Below are 24223 nucleotides of genomic sequence, written 5' to 3' on the forward strand. Positions count from 1 at the left end.
ATTGGAGAATAAGTATTTATATAGAACCTACTAAATGGCAGGTACTGTGCTAGTCATTTTTTATAAATATTATCTAATTTGATCCTCATAATTACCCTGCATGGTAGGCACTGTTATCTTCCCCATTATATAGTAAGGGGAATTGAGGCAGACAGAAGTTAAGTGACCACATATCTAGTAAGTGTTTGAAGCCATATCTGAACTCAGGTTTTTCTGACTCCAGGATCAGCATTCTATCCATTGTACCACCAGCTATCTTGGTAAATACATTAGGTATACAACAGGTAGAAAGAAAGAGAACAGTAGCCTAGTGTCTGAGAAAACTAGATATTCCAGGTGTTAGGGTAAGAATTCATTATTCCATAAGGACTGCTGAAAAATATAGAAAGTCTGGCAGAAATCAGGTATAGACCAACAACTCAAATCCTATACCAAGGGAATCTCCACATGGGCATATTATTTAGACATAAAAAATTAGAAGAGTAATGATGAAATTACCTTTCTATAGATAGGAGAAGAGTACATGGTCAAAGAACAAAAAAGATCACAGAAGATAAAATGGACTATATTGATTACATAAAATTAAATTGTTTTTGCATAAACAAAACCAATACAACTAAAATTATGAGAGCAGGTAACTGGGATATGTAGATAATTGATTCAAATTTATAAAGATAAAATCCATTCCCCAACTGATAAATGGTCAAAGACTATGAAAAGGTAATGTTCAGAGGAAGAAGTATAAGGTATCTGTAGTTATATGAAAAAAAATCTAAATAATTAAGAAATAGAGAAATGCAAATTAAAGCAAATCTGAGGTTTTACCTCATACCCATAAAAAGGATCAAAAAGGAAAATGATAAATGCTGAAGGGACTGTGGGAAAATACGTATATTAATACACTGCTGGTGGAGTTGTGAATTGGTCCAGCCAATCTGGGAAACAATTTAGAACCGTACCCAAAAAGTTACTAAACTGGCCATACCCTTTGACACTGCAATACCACTATTAGGTCTAAATCCCAAGAAGCCAAAGAAAGTGGGAAAGGACCTATACATACAAAAATATTTAAAGCAGCTCTTTTGTATGGAGGCCAATAACTGGAAACTAAGTGGATGGCCATCAACTGGGGAGTAGAAATCCAATATAATAGTAATCTGCAGTAAGGAATAATGAAGGATATGGTTTCAGAAAAATCTGGGAAGACTTATGTATAAGCTGATGCCAAGTGAAGTGAGGAGAATCAGGAGAACAATTTATATAATAATAACACTGTAAGGTCAAATAACTTTGAAAGACGTAAGCACTCTGACCAATACCATAACTAATAACAATTTCAGGGGGCCCATGATATAATATGCTTCCCACAGAAAGGTGATGACACTGTATAGATTGCCACATTTTATGGACATGGTTAATAAGGGAAATTGTGTTTTGCTCGACTATTCCTATTATGAGGATTTTGCTTTGTTTTGTTTTTTCAAAGGGTGGAGGAATACAGGTGAGGAAGTAAATAATACTTTGGTTGAATTAAAAAAAATTTAAGAGAAATAAGGCTAGTTTGATATGACCTGTTCTTGATGAAACCATGCTGGCTCTTTATAATTAGCATTTACTGGGGCAACTTGGTGGTACAGTGGATAAAGCACTGGCTCTGGAGTCATGAAGACCTGAGTTCAAATTTCACCTCAGACATGTACTAGTTGTGTGACCCTGGGCAAGTCACTTAACTCCAGCTGCCTCAAAAAAAAAAGTAATCACCATTTATAGTACTTTTCTAAATGGCTGCCAACCATATGTTAAATTTATTCTATAATTTTCTTAGCTATAGAAATCAAGTTCATTGGACTATAATCTGCAGGCTCATTTCTCTTTCCTTTTTTTGAAAATTAGAACATTAGTCCTCCACTTCTATGGTGCCATACTCCCATTTTCCATAATCCTTTAAATATGACTAACAGTTTCTTAGCCATCGTGTCTGTTAGTTCTTTCAGGACCCAAGAATTTAAGCTTTTCAGGGGCAGCTGACTTGAGTTAATCAATGGCAGCTAGGTGCTCTCTTAATTAGTCCTTATTTATCATAGATTAGCAAGAAAATTTGGATTTCTGATTTCCTGGTTTAACACAACAGCATCCTGGCAAGTAAGAGTTTCAAATCTAATTAAAAAAAAGCTTTCAATTGAAAAAGAAAGTGCCCTACATACAGCCAATAAGCTAAAGATTATCAAATACAGTTACAGTGTAGGAAGAGGAATAGCAGTTAAGATATCCAGAAGTACATAAGACAAAAACGTATAAGAAATTAGCCAATAGTAAAACTCACTCTCAAAAATCTATGTACAAAAGCACATATCATAAGCAATAAACTTGATAAACTAAAAGAAGCAAATTTGACCTGAAAGATATCACTAAAACTTGGTGGGCTAAGACTCGTGACTTGTTGGGCTCTGGTGAGCCTAACATTCAAAAGAAGCAGGAAAGCATTGTAGAAAGGATCTGAATAGAAATCAACTAAAACCAAAAAAAAATATTTTTTCACCACAGTATACTACAAGATCCCTGAAAAGAAAAAAGAAATAGATGGGAAAATTGGGAAATAGAACAAAAGTCTAGCCAAGAGGAATGATATAGTCATGATGGCAAGGGACCTTAAATATTTAGACACTTGCTAGAATTCTCTGCCAAAAGTAGAATTACATTCCTATCTTGCCTTAATGGCCATTGCCTTATTTGAAAGTTAGGGGAACCAACCAAAAGAAATTCCATTCTAAATGGAGGAGGAAGTGTAGAATGCTGATCATCAGGAATCTTGCAGTGAAGTGATTATTCCATGTTAGAATTTGTGATGAAAGAAAAGTGAAATCATAAATTTGGAATATGCCTGAGATTTGGGAAGAGCAAATTTCAAAGAATTCATAGAAAGAAGAGTTAAAATCATTTGGCTTAAAATTATATAGGAGAAATCACTCCAGAATGTTATGTTCTGAAGATTCAAAGGGAAATAATTCAGATAAAGAGGAAAAATAGAAATTGCTAAAAGGTCAATGTGGGTGCATTCATGAATGCATTCACACTGTGCATTCATCTCAGTCTCCTCTAAGAATTATCTTGACTAACCTCTATATTGAAAAGACATGCATATGGGGGGTAAAGCCAAGATGTCAGAGGAAAAGAAGGGACTTGCTTGAGTTCTCCCAAATTTCCCTCCAAACAATTTTAAAATAATGCCTCAAAACAAATTATGGAGAAGCAACAAATAGAAAAGATAAAACAATTTTCCACCACAAGAGACAACTCAGATGATCCATAGGAAAGGTTTGTATTGCTGGGATAAGAGCAAAGTGTAGTCCAGAACAGGCTATGCCCCAGTAATCCAGCAGCAAACCTCAGCAGCATCAAGCTTTGCACTGGCAAGCCAGCAGCAGGACACACCCTCACCATCTAGCAGCAGAACCAGCCCTAGCAAGTTAGGAGCAGGACTTGGAGGCAACTGAATGGGTGGCAGTGACCTCCAGGGTTCTTGACCCACAGAGAGTAAGAGGGTTGAACAACTACTCAGAAGAAGATTATAGGGGACCCTTTTTGGTACTCAGGACAGGACTCTGCTGCTTTGTCTATTCAGGAATCAAGACACAGGCCCAGATTGTAGTCCCAGAGTGATGAGGAGCACTAGTATATGAGAGCTCATAGCCACAGGGCAGCAGAGACCCTGGTTACAGTTCCAGGGTTCTTGAGGTTGCTTACAGACCATAGCATAAACCAGGAGGTAGTGACTGCAATTCTCCTTAGATCATACCCCTTGGAAGACCTGAAAACTTAAAGAACCCCAAAACAAACTCTGAAAACAATACTACAAAAGATCGGAGGCTTGGGACAGTGCCCCTTCCACCCTGGGAACAGAACCCAATTTTAATATCAAGTCAGAGGTAAATAAATAGGCTGGAAAAATGAGCAAGCAACAAAAAAAGTACCTGATCATACAAAGTTACTATGCTGGCAGAGTGCATCAAAACACAAACTGAGAAGAGGATGACAATTTCAATCAGCTGTATTCAAAGTATGAAAAAAATAATGTAAATTGGTCTCTTGTCTCCTGTCCCCCCCGCAAAAAAAAAAAAAGATTTACTGAAAGAGCCCAAAAAAGTATTTTAAAATCAAATAAGAGTGGTAGACAAAAATTGGGAAAATAAATTGGAATGATGCAAGAGAATTATGAAAAAAGTAAACATATTGACTAAAAAAAATAATAAAGGCACCCAAAATGGAAAAAGGTGTACAAAAATTCACTGAAGAAAACAACTCCTTAAAAAAGTAGAGTTGACCTTTCTCCCAAGATGGCACCGAAGGCAAAGAAGGAAGCTGTTTCCCCCCCACAGCAGAAGCCAAGTCCAAGGCCTTGAGGGTCAAGGAGGTGGTGCTGAAGGGTGTCCATAGCCACAAAAAGAAGAAGATCCAAACATCCCCCACCTTCCAGTGACCCAAGACACTGAGACTTCGAAGGCAGCCCAAATACCCTCAGAACAGTGCCCCTTAGAGAAACAAGCTCGATCACTATGCCATCATTAAGTTTCCCCTGACCACCGAGTCTGCTATGAAGAAGACTGAGGACAACAACACCCTAGTCTTCATTGTGGACATCAAGGCCAACAAGCATCAGATGAAGCAGGCAGTAAAGAAGCTGTATGACATTGACATAGCCAAGGTCAGCACACTGATCTGGCCTGATGGAGAGAAGAATGCCTATGTCCATCTTGCTCCAGACTACGATGCTTTAGATGTTACCAACAAAATTGGAATCATCTAACTTGCTGTGTCACATTCTACCTTCAATAAAAAGCTTTCCAGAATAAAAATAAGTATAGTTGGTCAAATGGTAAAGGATATATAAAAATCAATGGAGAAAATAATTCCTTAAAAATTATAATTGGGTAGGTGGAAGCTAATAATTCCATGAAACATAAAAAAAAAAATAAAACAAAACCAAAAGAATGAAAAAAGAAGAAAATGTGAAATATCTCATTGCAAAAACAAATTACCTGGAAAATAAATAAAGGAGAGAATTTAAGAATTACTGGACTACCTGAAAGCCATTATAAAAAGAAGAGCATGGACAGCATATTTCAATAAATTATCAAGGAAAACTGCCCTGATATCCTAGAATCAGTGGGTAAGAGAGAAATTAAAGGAATCTACTGATCACCAACTGAAAGAGATCACAAAATGAAAATTCACGGGAATATTATAGTGAAATTCCAAAGCTCTCAGGTCAAGGAGAAAATACTATAAGCAGCCAGAAAGAGACAATTCAATATCATAGAGCCAGGGTCAGGGTAACAGGATTTCACAGATTCTACATTAAAGGATCAGAAGGCTTAGAATATAATATTCAGGAAGGCACATGGCAGCTAGATGGTACAGTGAATAGAGCACTGGCCCTGGAGTCAGGAGGACCTGAGTTCAAATCCTGAATCAGACACTTGACACACTTACTAGCTGTGTGACCTTGAGCAAGTCACTTAACCCCAATTGTCTTGCCTTTTCCCCTCCAAAAAAAAAGGAAGACAAAAACTGGGATTCTAACCAAGAATCACCAACCCAGCAAAATTGAGTATAATCCTTCAGTATAAAATATGGATATTTAATAAAAGAGAGGGCCTTTCAAGCCTTCCTGATGAAAGGAACAGAGTTGAGACAATCTGATTTTCAAATACAAGACTCAAGAGAAACATAAAAAAGGTAAACAGGAATTGGAAGATGATACTTCTAACTTCTAAGAATTTTATCACTATTAGGATAATTAAAAATAGTATACATAGATGGCATTGGTGTGAGTTGACTATAATAAGATATCTAAAAAACAAACAAAAAAAACACATTTAAGGGATGTAAAAGAGGGATGCACTTGGAGAAAGGGGAAGGGAGAGGAAGAATGAGGTAAATTACCTAACATTAAAGAGGTATGAAATAGCTTTTATAGCGAAAGACAATATGGAGGTAGGTGACAGGCAATGCTTGAACCTCACTTTCATCAGAATGGACTGAAATATGGGATAACATGCACACTCAGCTGGGTATAGAAATGTATCTTATCCTACAGAGAAGTATGAAGGGAGGCAAGTAAGAAGAGGGGGAATACTGATAAAAGAGAGTGAATATTGAGGTAAACAGTGGTCAGAAGCAAAACAGTTTAGGGGGGGACAAACTGAAAGAAAGAGAAGGATAAACAGGAAAAATTTAATGAAGTAAATACATAGTTAAAAATCATAACTGTGAATCTGAAGTGTATGAATTCACCCACAAAACATAAATTTCGATTTAAAAAAACTATTTTTGATTTTGATTTAAAAAAAAAACTAGAACCCTACCATATGTTGTATACAAGAAACACATTTGAAGCAGGGATATACACAGTAAAAGTAAGGGGCTGGAAGAGAAACTATTATGCTTTAGATGAAGTAAAAAAAGGGGGGGTCAGCAATCATGGTCTCAGACAAAGCAAATGCAAAATATCTAATTAAAAAGAGATAATCAAGGAAACTACAGGTAAAAAGATACCATAGACAATGAAGTAATATCAATGCTAAACATAATATGCACCAAATGAAACAGCACTCAAATTCTTAAAGAAAAAGTTAAATGAGTTACAGAAGAAAACAGCAAAACTATACAAACAGGGGACCTCAACTTTCCCTTCTCAAAACTAGATATATCTAACCAAAAGATAAACAGGAAAGAAGTTAAGGAGATGAATAGAATTTTGGAAAATGTAGGTATAATAAAGCTCTGGAGAAAAATGAATGGGAATAGAAAAGAATAAACCTTTTTCTCAGTGGTATATGGCACTTACACAAAAAGTGACTAAGTATTTAGGGCATAAAAACCTCACAACCAAGCGTGGAAAACTAGAAATGTTAAATGCATCCTTCTTGAATCTTAGTGCAATAAAAATTATATTCAATAATGGGCCATAAAATAGAAAATTAATCAGAAACTAAATGATCTAGTCCTAAAGAATGACCGTGTTAAAGAGCAAATCAGAGAAACAACCAATAGTTTCATTACAGAAAATCACAATAAATGAGACAACGCAAATTTTGGGGATTCTGAAAAGCAGTACCTAAAGGAAAATCAATATCTCAAATGCTTACATCAATAAAATAAAGAGGATATATACCTAAAAATACTTAAGAAATAATTGAAATCCCCAATTAAACAACAATTTGGAAATTTTAAAAATCAAAGCAATATGAATGAAATTGAAATAAAACCATTGAACAAAAACTAAACAAAAACAGGAGCCAGTTTTCTGCAAAAAAAAAAACAACAATAAAATAAACTGTTGATTAATTTGATTAAAAAAGAAAAAAATCAAATTACCAGTAGCAAAAATGAAAAGGGTGAAATAGAGGTGGCTTGGTTGGCGCAGTAAATAGAGCACCAGCCCTGGAGTCAGGAGGACCTGAGTTCAAATCTGGCCTCAGACACTTAACACAAAAACTAACCGTGTGATCTTGGGCAAGTCACTTAACTCCAATTGCCCTCCAAAAAGAAAAAAAAAGGGTGAATTAACCACTTATGAAGATAAAGCAAATATTAAGAGTTATTTTGCCCAATTATATGCCAATAGATCTGACAATATATGTGAAATGGATGAATATTTTTTTAAAAAATAAAAATTTCAAATTAAAAGAAGATGAAATAGAATACTTGAATAACCCCATCTTACACAAAGAAACTGAACAGGCTATTAATGAGCTCCCTCAGGAAAAATCCCCAGGACCAGATGAATTCACAAGTGAATTCTAACAAACATTTAAGGGTGATACCATAGGTAAATTAAGAAATCATGGAAGAGTTTACAAATAAGGGAAGAATTTATGACCAAACAAGAGATAAAAAGCCTTATGGAATGTAAAATAAATAATCTTTATTACATTAAATTAAAACAACAAATAAATACATCCAACGTTAAAAGGAAAGCAGAAAACTGGGGGGAAATTTTTATACAGTTCTTTTGATACAGGCCTTGTTTCTAAAAAATATAGACAACAGAGTCAAGCATATGAGTCATTCTTCGATTGATAAATGATGAAAGGATACGAAAAGGCATTAAGCAATTCACTTAATCTGTCTGGGCCTTGCTTTCCTCATCTGTCCAATAATGAGGTTTGTACATTTGCAACTATATAAATATATACATATACATACATACACATACATACACATACATACACACATATGTATGTGTATGTGTGTATGTGATACATATATAATATATTTTGATAGACAGATAGATACACACACCCTTTTCTCCTCTGAAACGGTCACCACTCTGAGGCAGGTCCATATTACCTCATGCTGAACTGTTGTACTAGCCTTCTGGCTGATCTCCCTACCTCAGCTATCTCCCTAACAAGTTCATTTCCACTCAAATGCCAAAGTGATCTTCATAAAGTACAAGTCTGACCAAGCCACCATTTACTCAATCAACCCACTGGCTCTCTTCACTTCCAGGATGAAATATAAAATCCTCTCAGGCTTTCAAAGGCCCTCATTACCTACTCAATTTTCTTATGTTTTATTCCTCCCTCTCTTACCCCACTCCACAAACTCTACAATTTGAGGACAATGGCCTCCTTAATGTGCCTTTGCACACAACACTTCATCTGCTGACTTCATGCCTTTTCAATGACTGTCCCTTATTCCTTCTTCAAGAAGTCTCTGCTAGGCCCACTCAATGTTAGTACCTTCCCTCTAAGATTACCTTCAATTTACCCTGTATATGTCTGATATATGCATAGTAGTTTGCATGTTGTTCCTCCCTCCCATCAATTAGGGGACTGAATTTAAGGGAAGGGGCTGTTTTTGCCTTTTTTTATATCCTTAACACTCAGCACAGTTCCTGGCGTAGATTAGTACTTAATAAAGTGCTGGTTGATTTGACCTAACTTGTTGGTGACTCAAAGGTTTCTTCCTGCTCTAAATTTTTGATCCTGTGTAAATAAATGGGTTTTGAGGGTTGGGGAATGGGGGCTAGCAGGAGATATATTGTATGCTAGAGATAAGACTATCAAAGGAGTTGTAGGGGCTTGAGGAAGGGAAAAAAGGTTGAGATTGGTCTTCCTTTCCCTCCATCTATTTCTTTTCCCATTATAAGTTGAAGTATGTATTTCAAACTGTCTTTCCAACTCCAAACTACAACTGAAATTAGCATAAAGTTAGCATTTAATAAATGTTTTTTGATTGGATTACGTAGGGCTTTAGGCCCAGAGAGAACTATACCAAGTTTATATCAGTCTAGAAGTGGAAGAGAAAAAAATGGAAGGGAAACCACCAAGATTTAACAACATGCAGGAAAAAAGAGTTCCTGTGGTTATTGGATTACTTGAGTCGCCATCCTGCGAGATTGTTTCCATATCACTAGTACTGAATCATAAAATGCAAATACACTAAAATATTGAATTTCACAACCCAAAAATTTTTTTCAGTTGTGAAACTAAGCCAATTGTTTTTCCTAAGAATGTTAGGAATCCTTAAAAAGATGAATAATATCTACCTGAAAAGGTGAAGAACAATTCGTTTTGTAAACCAGCTCTCTGCATCTTAACATGATGACATTCAGACTTCAATAATCTTACTTCACAGGAAAGATGGAGAACTAGTCTCCTCAAAATCTGAAGCAACTTTTTCTCAAATGAGACATTATAGATATTATTGCAGGGTGCAGAATGATATCGAGCTGTGAACTGGTAGTAAAAATCAGGATTTACATAAGCTGCAAGACAAATAAAACATAAGTAAGATTCACTGCATAGAGAAAAACAAAATTAACATTTTCAGTAAATTATAGGTTTTAATTAAAATGTTTAAATTATTTAAGAATCATTCAAAAACAAAAGCTCCTTGTGTTTACATATAAACTAAATTCTATATACAGGATGCCCCCAAAAAACTTAGAACAGTTTACATGTAAATATAAGCATATGTACATCATATTATATGTATGTTTCCATATATACACAGTACAAAATTTAAGAATGGCACAGTCAGCAACACCACTAGGATGTCTTTACCCTCAAAGAAACAAAATAAAAAGGAAAATGACTTGTATGTACAAAAATATTTATAACAGCTCTTTTTGAGATGGCAAAGAATTGGAAAATGAGGGGATGCTCATCAACTGAGAAATGACAGAACAAGTTGTGGCATATGTTTGGAATGAAATATGACTATGCTTTAAGATATAGTGAGAAGAATGCTTTTAGAAAAACCTGGAAGACTTACATGAATTGATGCAAAGTGAAATGATCAAAATAAGACCACTGCATACAGTAACAGCAATAGCTATTCTCAGAAATACAATGATCCAAGATAATTCTAATGATTTACAATGAAAAATGCTATCCATTTCCAGAGAAAGAACCTGATGAATTCTGAATGCAAACTGGAGCATACTATTTAGGGAAAAAAGATGACATCAGAGAAAATGTGTGATAGGAAGGAAAAGTGGCCTTTACCCATGGGGAGGACAAAGAATGACAAGTGGACAGCCTAAGTCTTCTCTTCAATATCCTTGTGATATGAGAAGAAAGCAAGAAAAATCTATAGCAGATTGGGTTGCAGATTTTTGGAAGGACATGGATAAAAATCATACAGGATACAAGATGGGCAAATAGGAATTGGTTGTGCTTTCTAGATTGGAATGAATACTTACATTGATGAGACCACAGGTTTTCCTCCTAGACCTGAGTGCAGCACCTTCTAAAAAATTCTCCTTGAACCTTTCTTGTGTTGGGGATTTCCAGTGAGTTGTCTTTTGCAACTCTCCCCGCAAAATACTGTTCCCTCAAAAATAATTGACTTTTTTCAGATTTAAAAACCAGATATATTGAGTTGCCTTCATAACATTTCCAAACAGGTTTCTGAATGCTGAGAGTAGTTGCATCTTTTTCTTCCATTGGTACAATCAGAAAACTTGGAAGCCACTGCCTTTGTCATTTTTGAATTATTGTTCCACGTTATCATGGTGACAAACTTTAAAGCTTCTGTCATTAGTGATGTAATTTCATTAATTTCTTCCTCTAATTTTTATATCTTATGAATTAATCCCTCAATATCCTCACAGTATGGTGTTATGGAAAGAATGATAGATTTAGAATTTGAGGATTGGGGTTCAAATCCTAACTACCACATGTCAATCAGCAAACATTTATTATGCACTTACTGTATGCCAGGCACTGTGCTAAGTGCTGGAGATACAAGGAAGGACTTATTCAAAGTCTTTCATTAGTTATATGCTGCATCTTGTTCATACCCACCGTGCTCCAACCCATTGTCTTTCATATGATGGTCATTTTCAATTCTTCAGAAATGACTATGTTCCATGTCTCATACCCACCACAACAAAACTGGAAAAATATTAGTATTAAAAAGATGAGCTGCTGTTTCCAGGAGAGCTTTGGGATCATTCAAGGAGCTCTGAAATCTCCTGAAGACAATCCAATACACTCTCATTCTCTCACCATACACAGGTAATGCTGGATCTTTCCCAAAGTGGTAGGCATATAACTGACAAACATATAAATATTTTATGGTCTATATAATGTTTCTTTTCAGAGAGTTACTGAACAAGGTTATTCCTCTTGTTATACTTTTCAAGGAATCTTGTAATGAAGAACTTTTGTGGGAATAAAGTCTGTAAGTTTCTGTTTTACTCTACCAAATTAATGTTATTTTCATAATCAACAAACAAGAACAGTGGGGTTTTATAGACTTTAAATCATTCAGTTACAAAATGGTAATGATGTAATGCACTATTGATGGAACTAAGAATCAGCACAACCATTTTGGAAAACGATTTGGAATTAAATAAAGTAACTAACAATTGCTACTACTAGGCTTATAAGCCTGGTGGAATACCACAAGAAAGACATTGAAAAAATAAAGACCCCATATATATATAACAATCCAATTGCTGAGCAAATATTATTATTTGATGTAATTTCTTGTTATTCAGTATTATGGTTTCCATTTGTTTAATTTTAGTATTGCTATTACCCAAACCAAGAAAAAGGATATTGTGATCGTGTGTGCAAAAACAGTATATGTCTTTATAAAATTTTAATGAAATTATACATTTCAAAGAAAAAAGTTGAAGGCAGAAAAAAATGTTCTTCTTACCATATAAAACATATTTTAGATGGATAGTTTTTTCTATCTCTTCTGCTGTACGTTTATATGAAAGTGAACAAGTGTAAATTCCACTCATTTCTTCACTGAAGTTAGAAAATATAAGGCTTCCTGTTGTTGTTACTTTTACAGAGGAGTGTCCTAATAAAGAAATAAAATATAGTTCTTGATCACTGAATTTTAATCTAATTTCTTATGATAAATGACCAAAATAAAATTCTAACCAAAACAAAACTCTCAACATTCAACTGCAAAGATTCTAACATTGGCATAGATTTAAGAAGGTTATAGAAGGGGAGGGACTAATTATGATGTCTGTCAGCTAAGGGGATCTTGTTTCCAGGAAAAGACCTCAGAGTGCAAATAAAGTAGTCAAGCAGGTTATAGGGAGAAAGATCAATTAATCAAGTATTTATTGAGCTCTTATGATGTGCTAAGAAAATTAAAGACACAATCCCTCTCCTAAAGGAATTTATGGCCTATTTGGAATGAAAATATATATGAACATTTAAAAGTTAATGAATAATGTAGAGAGTCAAATGTCAAATTGAAAAGAAACACCTTCTTCACTACTAGGGGTATACGGCAATGAAACAGTTGCATCAAGAGATAGTAAACTCTTGACGCTGCAGATATTAGAGGCTATGATGAGACAGGATTGCTATATTTTGTGGGAACATAGGCTGAATAGACTACAAAACCCCTTCAATATCTATATAATTACTGTTTGGAATATCAATATGGAAGTTGGCAATACTGCTTCAGATAACCATTTTTCTTAGATAATAAAATGTTTAACTATCAATTTAACATACCACATCCATGAAAAATAACAGTTAGAATTCACCTCAGATGATACTCAGAAAAATTTCCTGATTCTCATTTGAAAATAATGTGTTTAATAATAAACTTTAAGAGAAGTATCAAAGCATAGTGGGTTGAAAGTCAAACTCTAAGTCAAGAGGACATAGATTCCAGTACCACCTCTGACATATTAGTCTTTGGATCATGAGGTCACTGAACCTCTCTAAGTTGCAAGAAGCCCCCAAAGAATATAAGCTACATATCAATTACAAATCTTCAACGGTAAAAGTTTCCTTAGTGGAAATACCCTGTACCAGTGAAACCACTGAAAGGACATGGTGGCAGGGGCAGGGAATTAAAACTCCTTAGGAATCAAAATGGAATAGAGGCTATGTCTTCAGCAAATAAATACAATCCTGTCATGGCTGAAGCCTAACTCAGGGCAAGCTTTCACTAAACAGAAAACATTAACAACTTAAAAGAATTTCTGAACATTGGTGCACCAAGAATTTTTCTGTTGGTGGAGAGAGATGAACAGGAAAACATTTTTCTGCTGGACTCTGTGCTAGTTAAATAAGCTGACCAATGGCCATGACCATGAGGAGTAAAACTGCTTAAACTGACTAATTTTGCTGTTTTACATTTATATCTATGTTCTAACATTACTTTCTCTAAATAATGTAATACTTCTATACGAAGTTTCTTTAGTACTCCAAATTATTAGGGATTTCAGTGGACTTTTAAACCTTATTTTTCTTACAAGAAATAGAATTTTTAACTTAACTAGCTGAAAGATTATCAGGAAATCTGATGCAGAAGGCAAAGTATGCTCTATTCATTTCAAATAATACAACAAAGTTTATCACTTGTTAATGATTTTGAAATCAATGGTTTCAGTTGTAAATGTGTTAAATATTGCATTTAGAATGGATTTAATTACTTAGGACTTTCAAGTAAAAAACTAAACTAGAATTTCTAGTCTTAAACTACTTTCTTACTGATTTACAAGCTGATAATTGAGGTCTCTGTTGAGGTCTACCATATCCAAAGCAATGAGCTAAATGTAGGAGATATCTACTATCTGCTTATCCCTTAAACTCTTCTGCCATATCTAGTGTCTAGGAATAAATTTCTGAAAAAAAGTCTCTAAAGATTTTGTCTTTACTATTAAGTAATAGATTACTATTAAGAAATAGTAAAGGGGCAGCTAGGTAGCTCAGTGAATAGAGCACTGGCTCTGGAGTCAGTTCAAGTCCAACCTCAGAAACTTAACACTTACTAGCTGTGTGACCTTGGCCAAGTCACTTAACTCCAATTGCCCTGCCTTCTCCCCTCCAAAAAAAACAAAAATAAATACAAAGCAGTTTAAAAAATAATTATTAAAAAAGAAATAGTAAAGAAAGAAATTCTATACCAATATGAACCATCTTCTGAGTGGAAGCAATGAAGAGAGGATTAAATATTCCTGGAATTTGAAACCTAAGTGTTTCAGAATCAGGGTTAGGATCAAAAGATCCTAAAAACTATACCAGTAGAAGATTTATGTCCAAATACTATCTAGTTTAGGAAATGAGACATATGTACCCATTCCCTATTTCAAATTTCACTATATAACTCATTCAATGAGGTCTAACACCTCTACATCCTTTCTTAGTGACTATATCTGCTCAGTCAGAGTCCCACATATGAATCAGTCCAGGATGGCAGGAGTATTTCCACAGATTAGTATTTTAAAAGCTCTTAGGTTCATATATGCATAAACTTTTCCTTAACATCTCCCTCCACTATCACTGAGAGAAAAGGAGTCTGATTAGCCTATACTACCCCTTCCACAAAGAGAATCTAGGTGGTGCAGTGGATAGAGCATCAGGCCTGGAGTCAGGAAGATGAGTGTTCCTGAGTTCAAATCTGGCCTTACACACTTCCTAACTGTGTGACCCTGGACAAGTCACTTAAACGTTTTTGCTTCAGTTTTCTCATCTGTAAAATGACCTGGAGGAAGAAAAATATAGCACTCCAGTATCTTTACCAAGAAAGCCCCAAATGGGGGCAGGAAGAGTCACAGGTAACTGAAACAATTGAAAAACCCCTTCCACAAATCCAAATTTTTATAAACTACTTAATACATAATATGTAATAATGTTGTTTATTGAATCCTACCAACAATCAATGCCTTAGGGAAAGTGGCTACCTACACAAACATGCAGAAGCATGGGCCCTGAGTAGAAGAGAAAGGGAATGGATCAGTGGTAAAGTATCACCAATTGCCAACTCAAAATCCAGTATGTCTGAAACAGAACTCATCTTTCCCTGCAAAAAACCTACCCTCCCTTTCTGAACTTACCTAGTTCACATATTAGGACTTTATTTGCTCAAAAAGTAAGTTTGGTGGAATGTATTATTTTCTTAATTTTTGCAAATAATCTTTGTAGTGTAGGTATTAACTGCTTTTTTGAACATTTGATAGCATTCATTCATAAATGCTTAAACTAGATTATTCTCCCACTGACCCCTTTTCTTATTTACTTTACAATTTGTTCAGTTTCACCTTCTGAAATTTGGTTGCTCTCTTTTTTCATGCTGATCATTTGGCTATTTTATATTTTTGTAGGTAGTCCTCTGTTTAAAAAAATTATGAGTTTTTCTGGCATTTAATTGTGTGTAGTAGGCTCAGATAACTATATTTTTTTCTGTTTGCTGTGATTTCTCCTTGTTCATTTTTTATTAATTTGACATTATTCACTCTTATTTTAATCAAATTTCCTGAAGTTTAATCCACTGTTAGTTTTTTGAAAATGCCAATTTAATTTTGTTTATCATTTCTATAGTCTTTTTGTTTTCCATTATATCTATTTCTTTCTCTAATTTTCAAGATAGCCTCTTTTGTGCTTACTTTGAATGTGTTGATTATCTCATTTTTAATTGCATACTCAGTTCATTAATTCTTTTTTCTATTTTGATGGTTTTTAAGAAATATTTTTTCAATCATGCAATTAAATAGAATCCCATAAATTTTAGAATGCTATTTGATAATTTTTCTAGTTCATGTAAATGTTCTTTATATACTTGTTCTTTAACACATTCATTATTCAGGATGCCACTCAAATCTCCATTTCTAAAGCTATCTTTTGCTCATGTTCCCAATTTCGCTGCACTAAAATATGTAAAGAATGTGTTTAGGGGCAGGTAGGTGGTACAGTGAATAGAGCACTGGCCCTGGATTCAGGAAGACCTGAGTTCAAATCCAGTTTCAGGCACTTGATACACTTACTCGCTATGTGACCTTGGGCAAGTCACTTAATTTCAATTGCCTTGCCTTTACCCCTCCAAAAAAAAGAATGTTTAGTATTTCTATTTTTTACATTTATTTGTAAACGTTCTGTGTCTAAGCACATGGTTTATTTTTATGTGTAGTACTATAACATATGTATATGCTTTACTTTTCACATTCCTTAGAGATCCTAAGTCTTTCAGACCTAACTGCTCCAAAAGTTTGTTGTCTTGTATTTTCTTTTTTACCTTTCTTTTAGACTTATCCATTGAAAGGAGAAGTATTATAATTCCTGTAATTATCCTTATAATATGAATCTTCCAGCAATTCAATTAACATTTACTTTATAACTTTTTATCAGTAAAATTAATTTATTCATTAATACAAGATGGTTTCCTTGCTTATGTCTGGATATTGTCATTCAAAATTTTGTTTTATTTTGTGAAACACTATGATTAAAATTTTTTTATAATTATCAGTCCTTTTTCATTCTTTATGTTTCTGTTTAAAGGTATAACAACTTTTAAAATGCACTAAGACTTTTGGAAGACCATTCAATATGTTGTTGATTTTTCCTTTCTTATCCATTCTGCACTAACAGATTGCTTGCATTCACATTTAAAGCTATAATTGTTAAGATTGTGTTTTTCCTTCACTTTTTACTTTTGTATCAATTTTTCTTCCCTTCCTCCTTTAAGTCATTACTTTGTCCCAAATTAGTGTTGTTACTATTTTTATTTATCCTATTTTACATAACCTTTATTACTGATATCTCTCTTCTTCCTCTTCCATAATTAGGGAATCATCTTTATAACAATTTAAAAGGCTAAAAAGCAATTGTGTAAAACTAACCAACACAACAACCAAGTACAACTGTACAAAGACCACTCTCCTGGTTCTTCTCCTCCTCCTTCTTAGTTCCTTTCCTCTGCTAGAACCTCATACTAGTCATGCCTAATAAGCATAAGGATGTCCCACAGTGCTTTATCCTTTTTCCTCTTCTCTTCCTCTTCTATACTACTTCCCTTGATGATCTCATCAACTCTGGTAGCTTTATCATCCCTGTGGCAGATGATTCTCAAAGCTACCAACCCTGACCTAACTTTTCAGATGATCTCCAGTCTCACGTCTCCATCTGCCTTTCAGACATCTAGAGCTGGTTTCCAGAAGCCGTTTTAAATTTAACATGACCAAAACTGAACTCATTTTCCCCAAAAAACCTTTCCCTTTCCAAACTTCCCTATTACTATCAATGGCATATCATCTTCCCAATTCCCCAGGCTTACAACCTAGGCATCATACTTGAATACTCACTATCTCTTGCACTCCATATTCAATCTGTTTCTGTCAATTTAACCTTTGCAACATCTCTCAAATGAGTCCCACTTCTCTCCTCTATACTTCCACAACTCTTGTACAGACCCTCATCACCTCATATACAGACTATTATAATAGCCTGCTGGTTTGTCTCCCTGTTACAAGTTTCTTCCTACTCTATTCCATCTGCCATTTGTCCATCAAACTGATTTTCCTAAAGCACAAGTCTGACAATGTCACATTCCCCATATTCAATAAACTCCAGTGATTCCCTGTCACTTCCAAGTTCAAATATAAAATCCTCTGTTCGGTTTTCAAAGCCCTTCATAACTCAGACCCCTCTCACCTTTTCAATCTTATACTTTACAATACCTTCCCTCCACTTGCTATGTACTTTTCAATGGGCCTATGGTGTACAAGAGGTCTAGAATCTCTGAGCCCTCATCAGGACTGCTTATATACCTGATTTACCCAACCCTAACCTATGGCTCCAAAAAGATATATATGTACAGTGGCCAAGCCACAGTAAACCTTCTCAGCAGTGGGGCTAAACCAGGTTGAGTGTAAACAACAGTCTTCCAATCTATCAGTGAGTAGGGCGATGTTTACCCCCAAAATGTGAAGACTTTTCCTGCATAATGGGCAGATGAGAACAATTTGTTTCACTGGCCATAAAGGCAGCTGAAACAGGCATTGTGGAGCACCTCCACTTAGAACTTGGTCAGGGATTGGATGCCAAGGTCATCCAATGCATCCCAAGCCACTGCTGGTCATCTTGACATTTGTCCTGCAACTGAACTTCAATGACTCAGGAAAAGAGAGTGAGGCTGATGATGACTCTGTGCAACTCTGCCTTGTTTAAATCCAATTCATGTACAAGTCATCACCTGTGACATCAATGGTCTTTTTGAAAATGAAGGACAAACAACACTCTTCAATACAGTGACAACTGACTGCCTTTCATTTTCAAGAACAAGACACTGAACTTCTCAGTTCCAGGTATCTTCTTTAACTGTCCCTCATGCCTGAAATGTTCTTCCTCTTCATCTCCCTGGCTTTCTTCAAATCCCAACTAAAATTCCATTTTCTCCAGGAACCCTTTCCTAATGCTACTAATTCTACTGCCTTCCTTCCGTTATTTCCTGTTCATCCTGTAGGTAGCTGGCTTTGTATATATTTATTTGCATGTTGTCTCCGTCATTAAACTCTAAGTGTGTCTTTATTTGTAACCCCAGTATTTAGCATAGTATCTAGCACATAAGTACTCTCATTAACTGCTTATTGACTGACATAGAATCATAGATTTGGAATTGGCAGAGACATCAGAAGTCATCAAGTTCAAGGTCTCATTTTACAATGAGAAAAGTAAAGTTCAGAAGGGATAAGTGATTTGTCTAGGGTCACACAACTAGTGTGGCAGAATTTAAATTCAGGTCTTCCTGATTCTGAATCTATACTCTCTCTAATATTCTACCCACCTCTTCATACAGGTGAGTGATGTGGCATTTTCCCATTTTTTTTTCCTTCGGGGGCAAACTTTCCCATTAGAATTATAAATACAGTTTCAGTATTCTAGGACTTACTGTTTTCCCATAGACATTTTTTGTGATCATTGGGCACACTGTTTTCTTGGTTCTGCTTTCAAGAACATTCTTTTTCCATGCACTTTTCCAAGAAGTTCTCTTTCGCTTTGTCCTCATTATTTATCTTCCCTTCCACTCTAACTCTCGACTTTATTTTCTGATTCATAGGCTGTGCTCTTTTTTATTTCATCTTTACTTTGTGTTCTCATGAAGGTGAATTTTGCATTAGAAAGACTAATGTGAGCCCCCTCTTCTATCTCCTATGTTGTTGCATTTATAGATCTTAAAGCATCCTATTTTCTTCTGAAAATTTTCTTAGAAATATCAATTGAGGAAATAGCTCAATCACATGGGAGCAGTGCTGTGTAGTGTTAAGTCATAGTGTTCCATTTTTAAATGAAACCTAGTCATAGCTCTTGCCTTTTCCATAGTCAGATTTCATTCTCAAGGCAGTATTATTATTCTACCCCTGGCTGAATGAGAATCTAACACCATCGCTAGCTGGACACCTTTCAGGATTCTTATCCCCTCTCCTGGAAGAGATGATGTCCAAAGAAGTGCAAACATTTCTCAGAGATGATCTCCTAATGTACACATTTCCCCCTTTCCCAGACAAATTCATTATATGGAACCAGTGTTCCACTGCAAATACACACACATATACATATACAAACACACATGTTGTGTGTATGCATGTATGTATAGCAACTCTTCTATGGGAACGTTCTTTACTGACACCTTTCAGAGATCTTCCTTCTAATTCCCTCCATACCAGTGCCTCCTAGTCATTGCTATTATCCTAGTTTCTCATAATCTCTACTCTGGTTGAAAGACTAAAATAATTAGTATAATTTCACAATTTAGCTATGGGCCTGGAAGAGGAGAATGGCCTCCCCCCTCTGCCATTTTCTTCCCTCCCCTCATTTGTATAACATCTCAATCTGATAGTCACTGCCACAAAATACACTGATTTACTTATAATGAGTCAAGGGATTTAGTTTAGAGATTATTCTCTCTTTTCCTTTTCCAGATTCTTTAAAAGTTTCCCCTCATATCTATTGACTCAGGTTCTTTCTCATGGTGCCTTGATCCCTCTCTATTCTTTCCAGCAAAAATGAATTCCTTAAACAACCACCAAAACAATAATAATAACAACTCCACAGTACAGGCATACCTCATTTTATTGCACTTCACTTTATTGTGTTTAGTAGATAATGCCTTTTTTTTTTTTTTTTTACAATTTTACAAATTGTGCCGATCCTGCATTGATCAAGTCCAATGGGCCATTTTACCAATACCATGTGCTGACCTGATATCTCTGTATTACATTTTGGTAATTCTCACAATATTTTAAAATTTTCATTATTGTTATATCTGTAATGGTGATCCGTGATCAGTGACATTTGATGTTACTATTGCAATTGTTCTGAAGCGCCACAAACTGTGCCCATATATAAGATGGCAAACTTAATTGATAAATGTGTGTCCTGACAGTGTGCACTGACCAGCTATTCCTATCTCTGCTCCTCTCTTTGGGGCTCCCCCTTTGAGACACAATGTTGAAATTAAGCCAATTGAGAACCCTACAATAGCTTCTAAGTGTTCAAGTGAAAGAGTCAATCAGTGTGGCAAACTTCATTGTTGTCTTATTACAAGAAATCACCACAGCTACTCCAACCTTTGGCAAACACCACTCTAATCAGTCAGCAGTCATCAACATCAAGGCAAGAACCTCCACCAGAAAAAAGATTATGATTCGCTGAAGGTTCAGATGATGGAGAGCATGTTTTAGCAATAAAGAGTTTTTTAATCAAGGTATATATACTGTCTTTTAGGCATAATATTATTGCACACTTAATAGATTATGGCATTATGTGAAAATGGCATTTTTATATGCACTGGTAAACAAAAAAAAATTGTGTGACACATTTTATTGTAATACTCGGTTTTTGTGGTGGTCTGGAACCAAACCCGCAATATCTCCAAGTTAAGCTTGTTATAAAATAAGAAGTTTATTTTAATAGCAAATCTTTTTATTGAGAATCGAATTTGTTTTCTTCTGATTCTATTGTTCAGAGTTGTAAGTCAAATAATCTGCTCATCTTTGTTTAGCACTTTGTTTTCTTTTTTAGCAGAAATGCCTCAAATGCCTCTCTGGCTGAAAAGTCTATCATTTTTCATTGTTCACTGGTCTTGGTTTTAGATTATATTATTTAGGGTGGTAACCTAAGCCCCTTGATTTTGGAGAATGTTATTCCTTCTTTGCTGCAATTTCTTCTGATGACATGATGATCCTTCATTATTTGAGCTACCTGGAATTTGAAGGTCTTTATCCTGGTTGCTTCCAAAATGTTTATTATTGCAGTAGTGAAATTTAAGCACTTCATGCCTGAGAAGTTGATGCATTTTTTTTCTTTTTCACAGTGATCTGTGTTATCAATGAGTTACTTGATGTCTGTATTCAAAGGCCAAACAGTTTTCTTGTATTGTTTCATATAGTAGGGTGTTCATGTTTGTTTATTGTTTTGTTTTCTTTCTTTCTTTAATCTGTCACATTCTTCAGGAAGTACTAAGATCCATAAGTTATCTGTAGACTTCCTGTCTTCAAAGTTAGTTAACTTGTATAGAAGTCATGTGTTTTTTTTGACATTGCTCACTTATACTTCTCTTCTGCCTTGTATTTTATGCGTCAGTATTTTATGTTCTAAATCAGTTTCCTCTACATCTCCCAGATCTCCTTGTTTGGGCAAAGTTTTCATCACATTTTTAATTTTTCCTACTCCTCTATTTGTATTTTTTTATTCTGCTTTGAGATCTATTATTTCTTATTTAAATTCATTCCTAATTTCTTCATTTTTAAAAAAAGTTTTATTTCTCTTTTGAACCATTTCAGAATTTATTGCTGTTCTACCATGAACTAAGGGATGGTCTGCAGAATTACCTTTTTCACTGGACAATTTTGTTTTGTTGTTCTTAATATTTCTAATAATTGATCCATGTTCTCTGGCTTCTTTCTGAAGTTTTATTCATTCTTCCGTCTCTAGTATACTCTGTTCATCTGTTTGTGAGTTATTTTCTCCATGGAACTTCTGCACTTTCCACATTTCTCATTTGTTACCAACCACCTGTCTCTGTTTCCTCCCTTTACACTTTGTCCTTCCATATTCTACTAATGCACAGAATCCTAAGACTGGTCATACTGGTTTTCCCCAGTTTCTTTGTACAGAGGGACATGAGGATGGTTATACCTATGCTCCTACTCAGTGACCTCTGCGGGTATATAACTTGACCCAGCTGAATTCTAGTCGCCATTTCCTTAGGCATAGTCATTCCTTACTCTCTAACCTATGTCTCTCTGCCATACTTTGCACTGCCTGCACCTTCTACTTTGCCTATGTCTTCCACCTTATTCCCTTGAATTACCTTTCCCTTCCCAAAGGATTTACCTGGCTTGGCAAATCAATGAATGTTGCCTCTTATGCAGTAGGCATTTGACAATGGAGTAGAAGAAGGTTTGGGGGCAGAGGAAGTCAGAATAAATAACTATCATGGGGAACATGGGCAGGGATTCCAACATCTGGACCAAAAGTTTGAAGTTTGCTTGGACAATTATGCCTGGTGCAGATGGAGTAGTTTCTGAAGAGGGGAAGGAGTGGGGTGGGATGCTAAGTAAAAATTCTAAGTAGTCAAGTTCTCCGCTGTTATTTGATAAAGTTTTTTTTTCTTTACCTTGAATGGTTTTTCTGTCTTCTTAACTTCTTAATTCAGCTGAAATTCCTCTATATCTGGCCCATAATTCCTTTTTCTGCGATTTGGGATTTGTGATGGTTGCTGGAAGCAACTACTCCACCATCTTGCTTGTCACTTGATCCTGAACCCTTCCTCCACTCTTGACATTCTTGCTATAAATGAAACCAGAAGACAAAAGGAAGTTGCAACTAAATTGAAGGACGGCCCACAAGTTCTTCTTGGGTAGACAAATAATGGAGTTGGTGAAGTTGATTTAGAAATCATTTCATGGGATGTCTGGTCCTTGTATTGCAGTACTCATAATAAATATTTGCAAAAAGACCACCATGAAAAATAATTGTTATCTCATGTGTCAACATCTGTTTCAGAGAATGAAAAGTTAGAGAAAATCTATGAAGAACTTGATAAGGCATTTAAATTAAATCAATATATATATACTTTGATACCTAGTGACTTCAGTGCAAAGACTGGGATAGGCAAGGGTAGGTTTTTAGGAGTGATGAATCAGAAAAGTCAAAGACTTGCAGCCACACAACTATATATCACAAATGCTTTGAAAAAAAAAGAAGTAAAGGGTGCTATACATAGCAAGCACAATACTGGTTGAAAAAAAATAGAGCTTTATGTATTATTCTCCATCACACACACACACACACACACACACACACACACACACACACACACACACCTCTTGAGGTCAAAGCTCAAATCCTATATATTTTTCATACCACAAAAGTTTCATCATTATCTCTATTCCCACAACAAACTTCAAAAGCTACTATTTTCAGCAATACAAACTACAATAATTTTCCCTTGTAATACTTCTTTTTGCTCAAACGATCAAAAAAAGTCCTACCAATTTCTACCACCATGATGTACATCATCTTACTTTAATAAGAAAAAGGAGAAATAATGTAAAGATCTTAAATTACAATAATATATCTCTGGCATTATCAGTCATTTTCCCCATGTGTGAATTTAAATAACTTAAAAATGACAACACATTTGTTTTAAGGGATATTTTCCTAAAACAGGTCATACAGCTCTTAACCTTCTTACTCACATCTAGCATAAGGTCTTAAGGACAATCAGTTTTGAAAAATGTTTGTTGAACTGAACAAAGTATTCTAAACATAAAGAAAAATTTTCTTGCTAAGGGTCATCATCATGAACATTGATAATAATATTGTGCTCCTATAATTAATTAATGACCTTGGGGATTAAAGTATGTAGGGTTGCCTGCTCCATCACTAAATGACTAAAGATGTAACTGTCTGATTTCTAATATTTGCTAGGAGTTTTCCCTATA

General features: G+C 35.1%; 1 protein-coding gene across 1 annotated transcript in view; it reads right to left on the reverse strand.

Moving 5' to 3' along the window:
- ZPBP (zona pellucida binding protein) overlaps positions 1–24223 on the reverse strand; it is a 131853-nt gene that overhangs the window by 80747 nt on the left and 26883 nt on the right. The window contains exons 4-5 of the mRNA XM_069084510.1: positions 12181–12330; positions 9557–9775 (exon numbers count right to left, since the gene is read on the reverse strand). Of these exons, the coding sequence (XP_068940611.1) occupies positions 9557–9775; positions 12181–12330 (369 nt within the window). The remainder of the gene's footprint in view (positions 1–9556; positions 9776–12180; positions 12331–24223) is intronic.

Source organism: Petaurus breviceps, unplaced genomic scaffold, assembly GCF_028583685.1.
Source record: "Petaurus breviceps papuanus isolate PSGF00001 unplaced genomic scaffold, PetGlider_PUasm1.0 174, whole genome shotgun sequence".
Taxonomy (NCBI): Eukaryota; Metazoa; Chordata; class Mammalia; order Diprotodontia; family Petauridae; genus Petaurus; species Petaurus breviceps.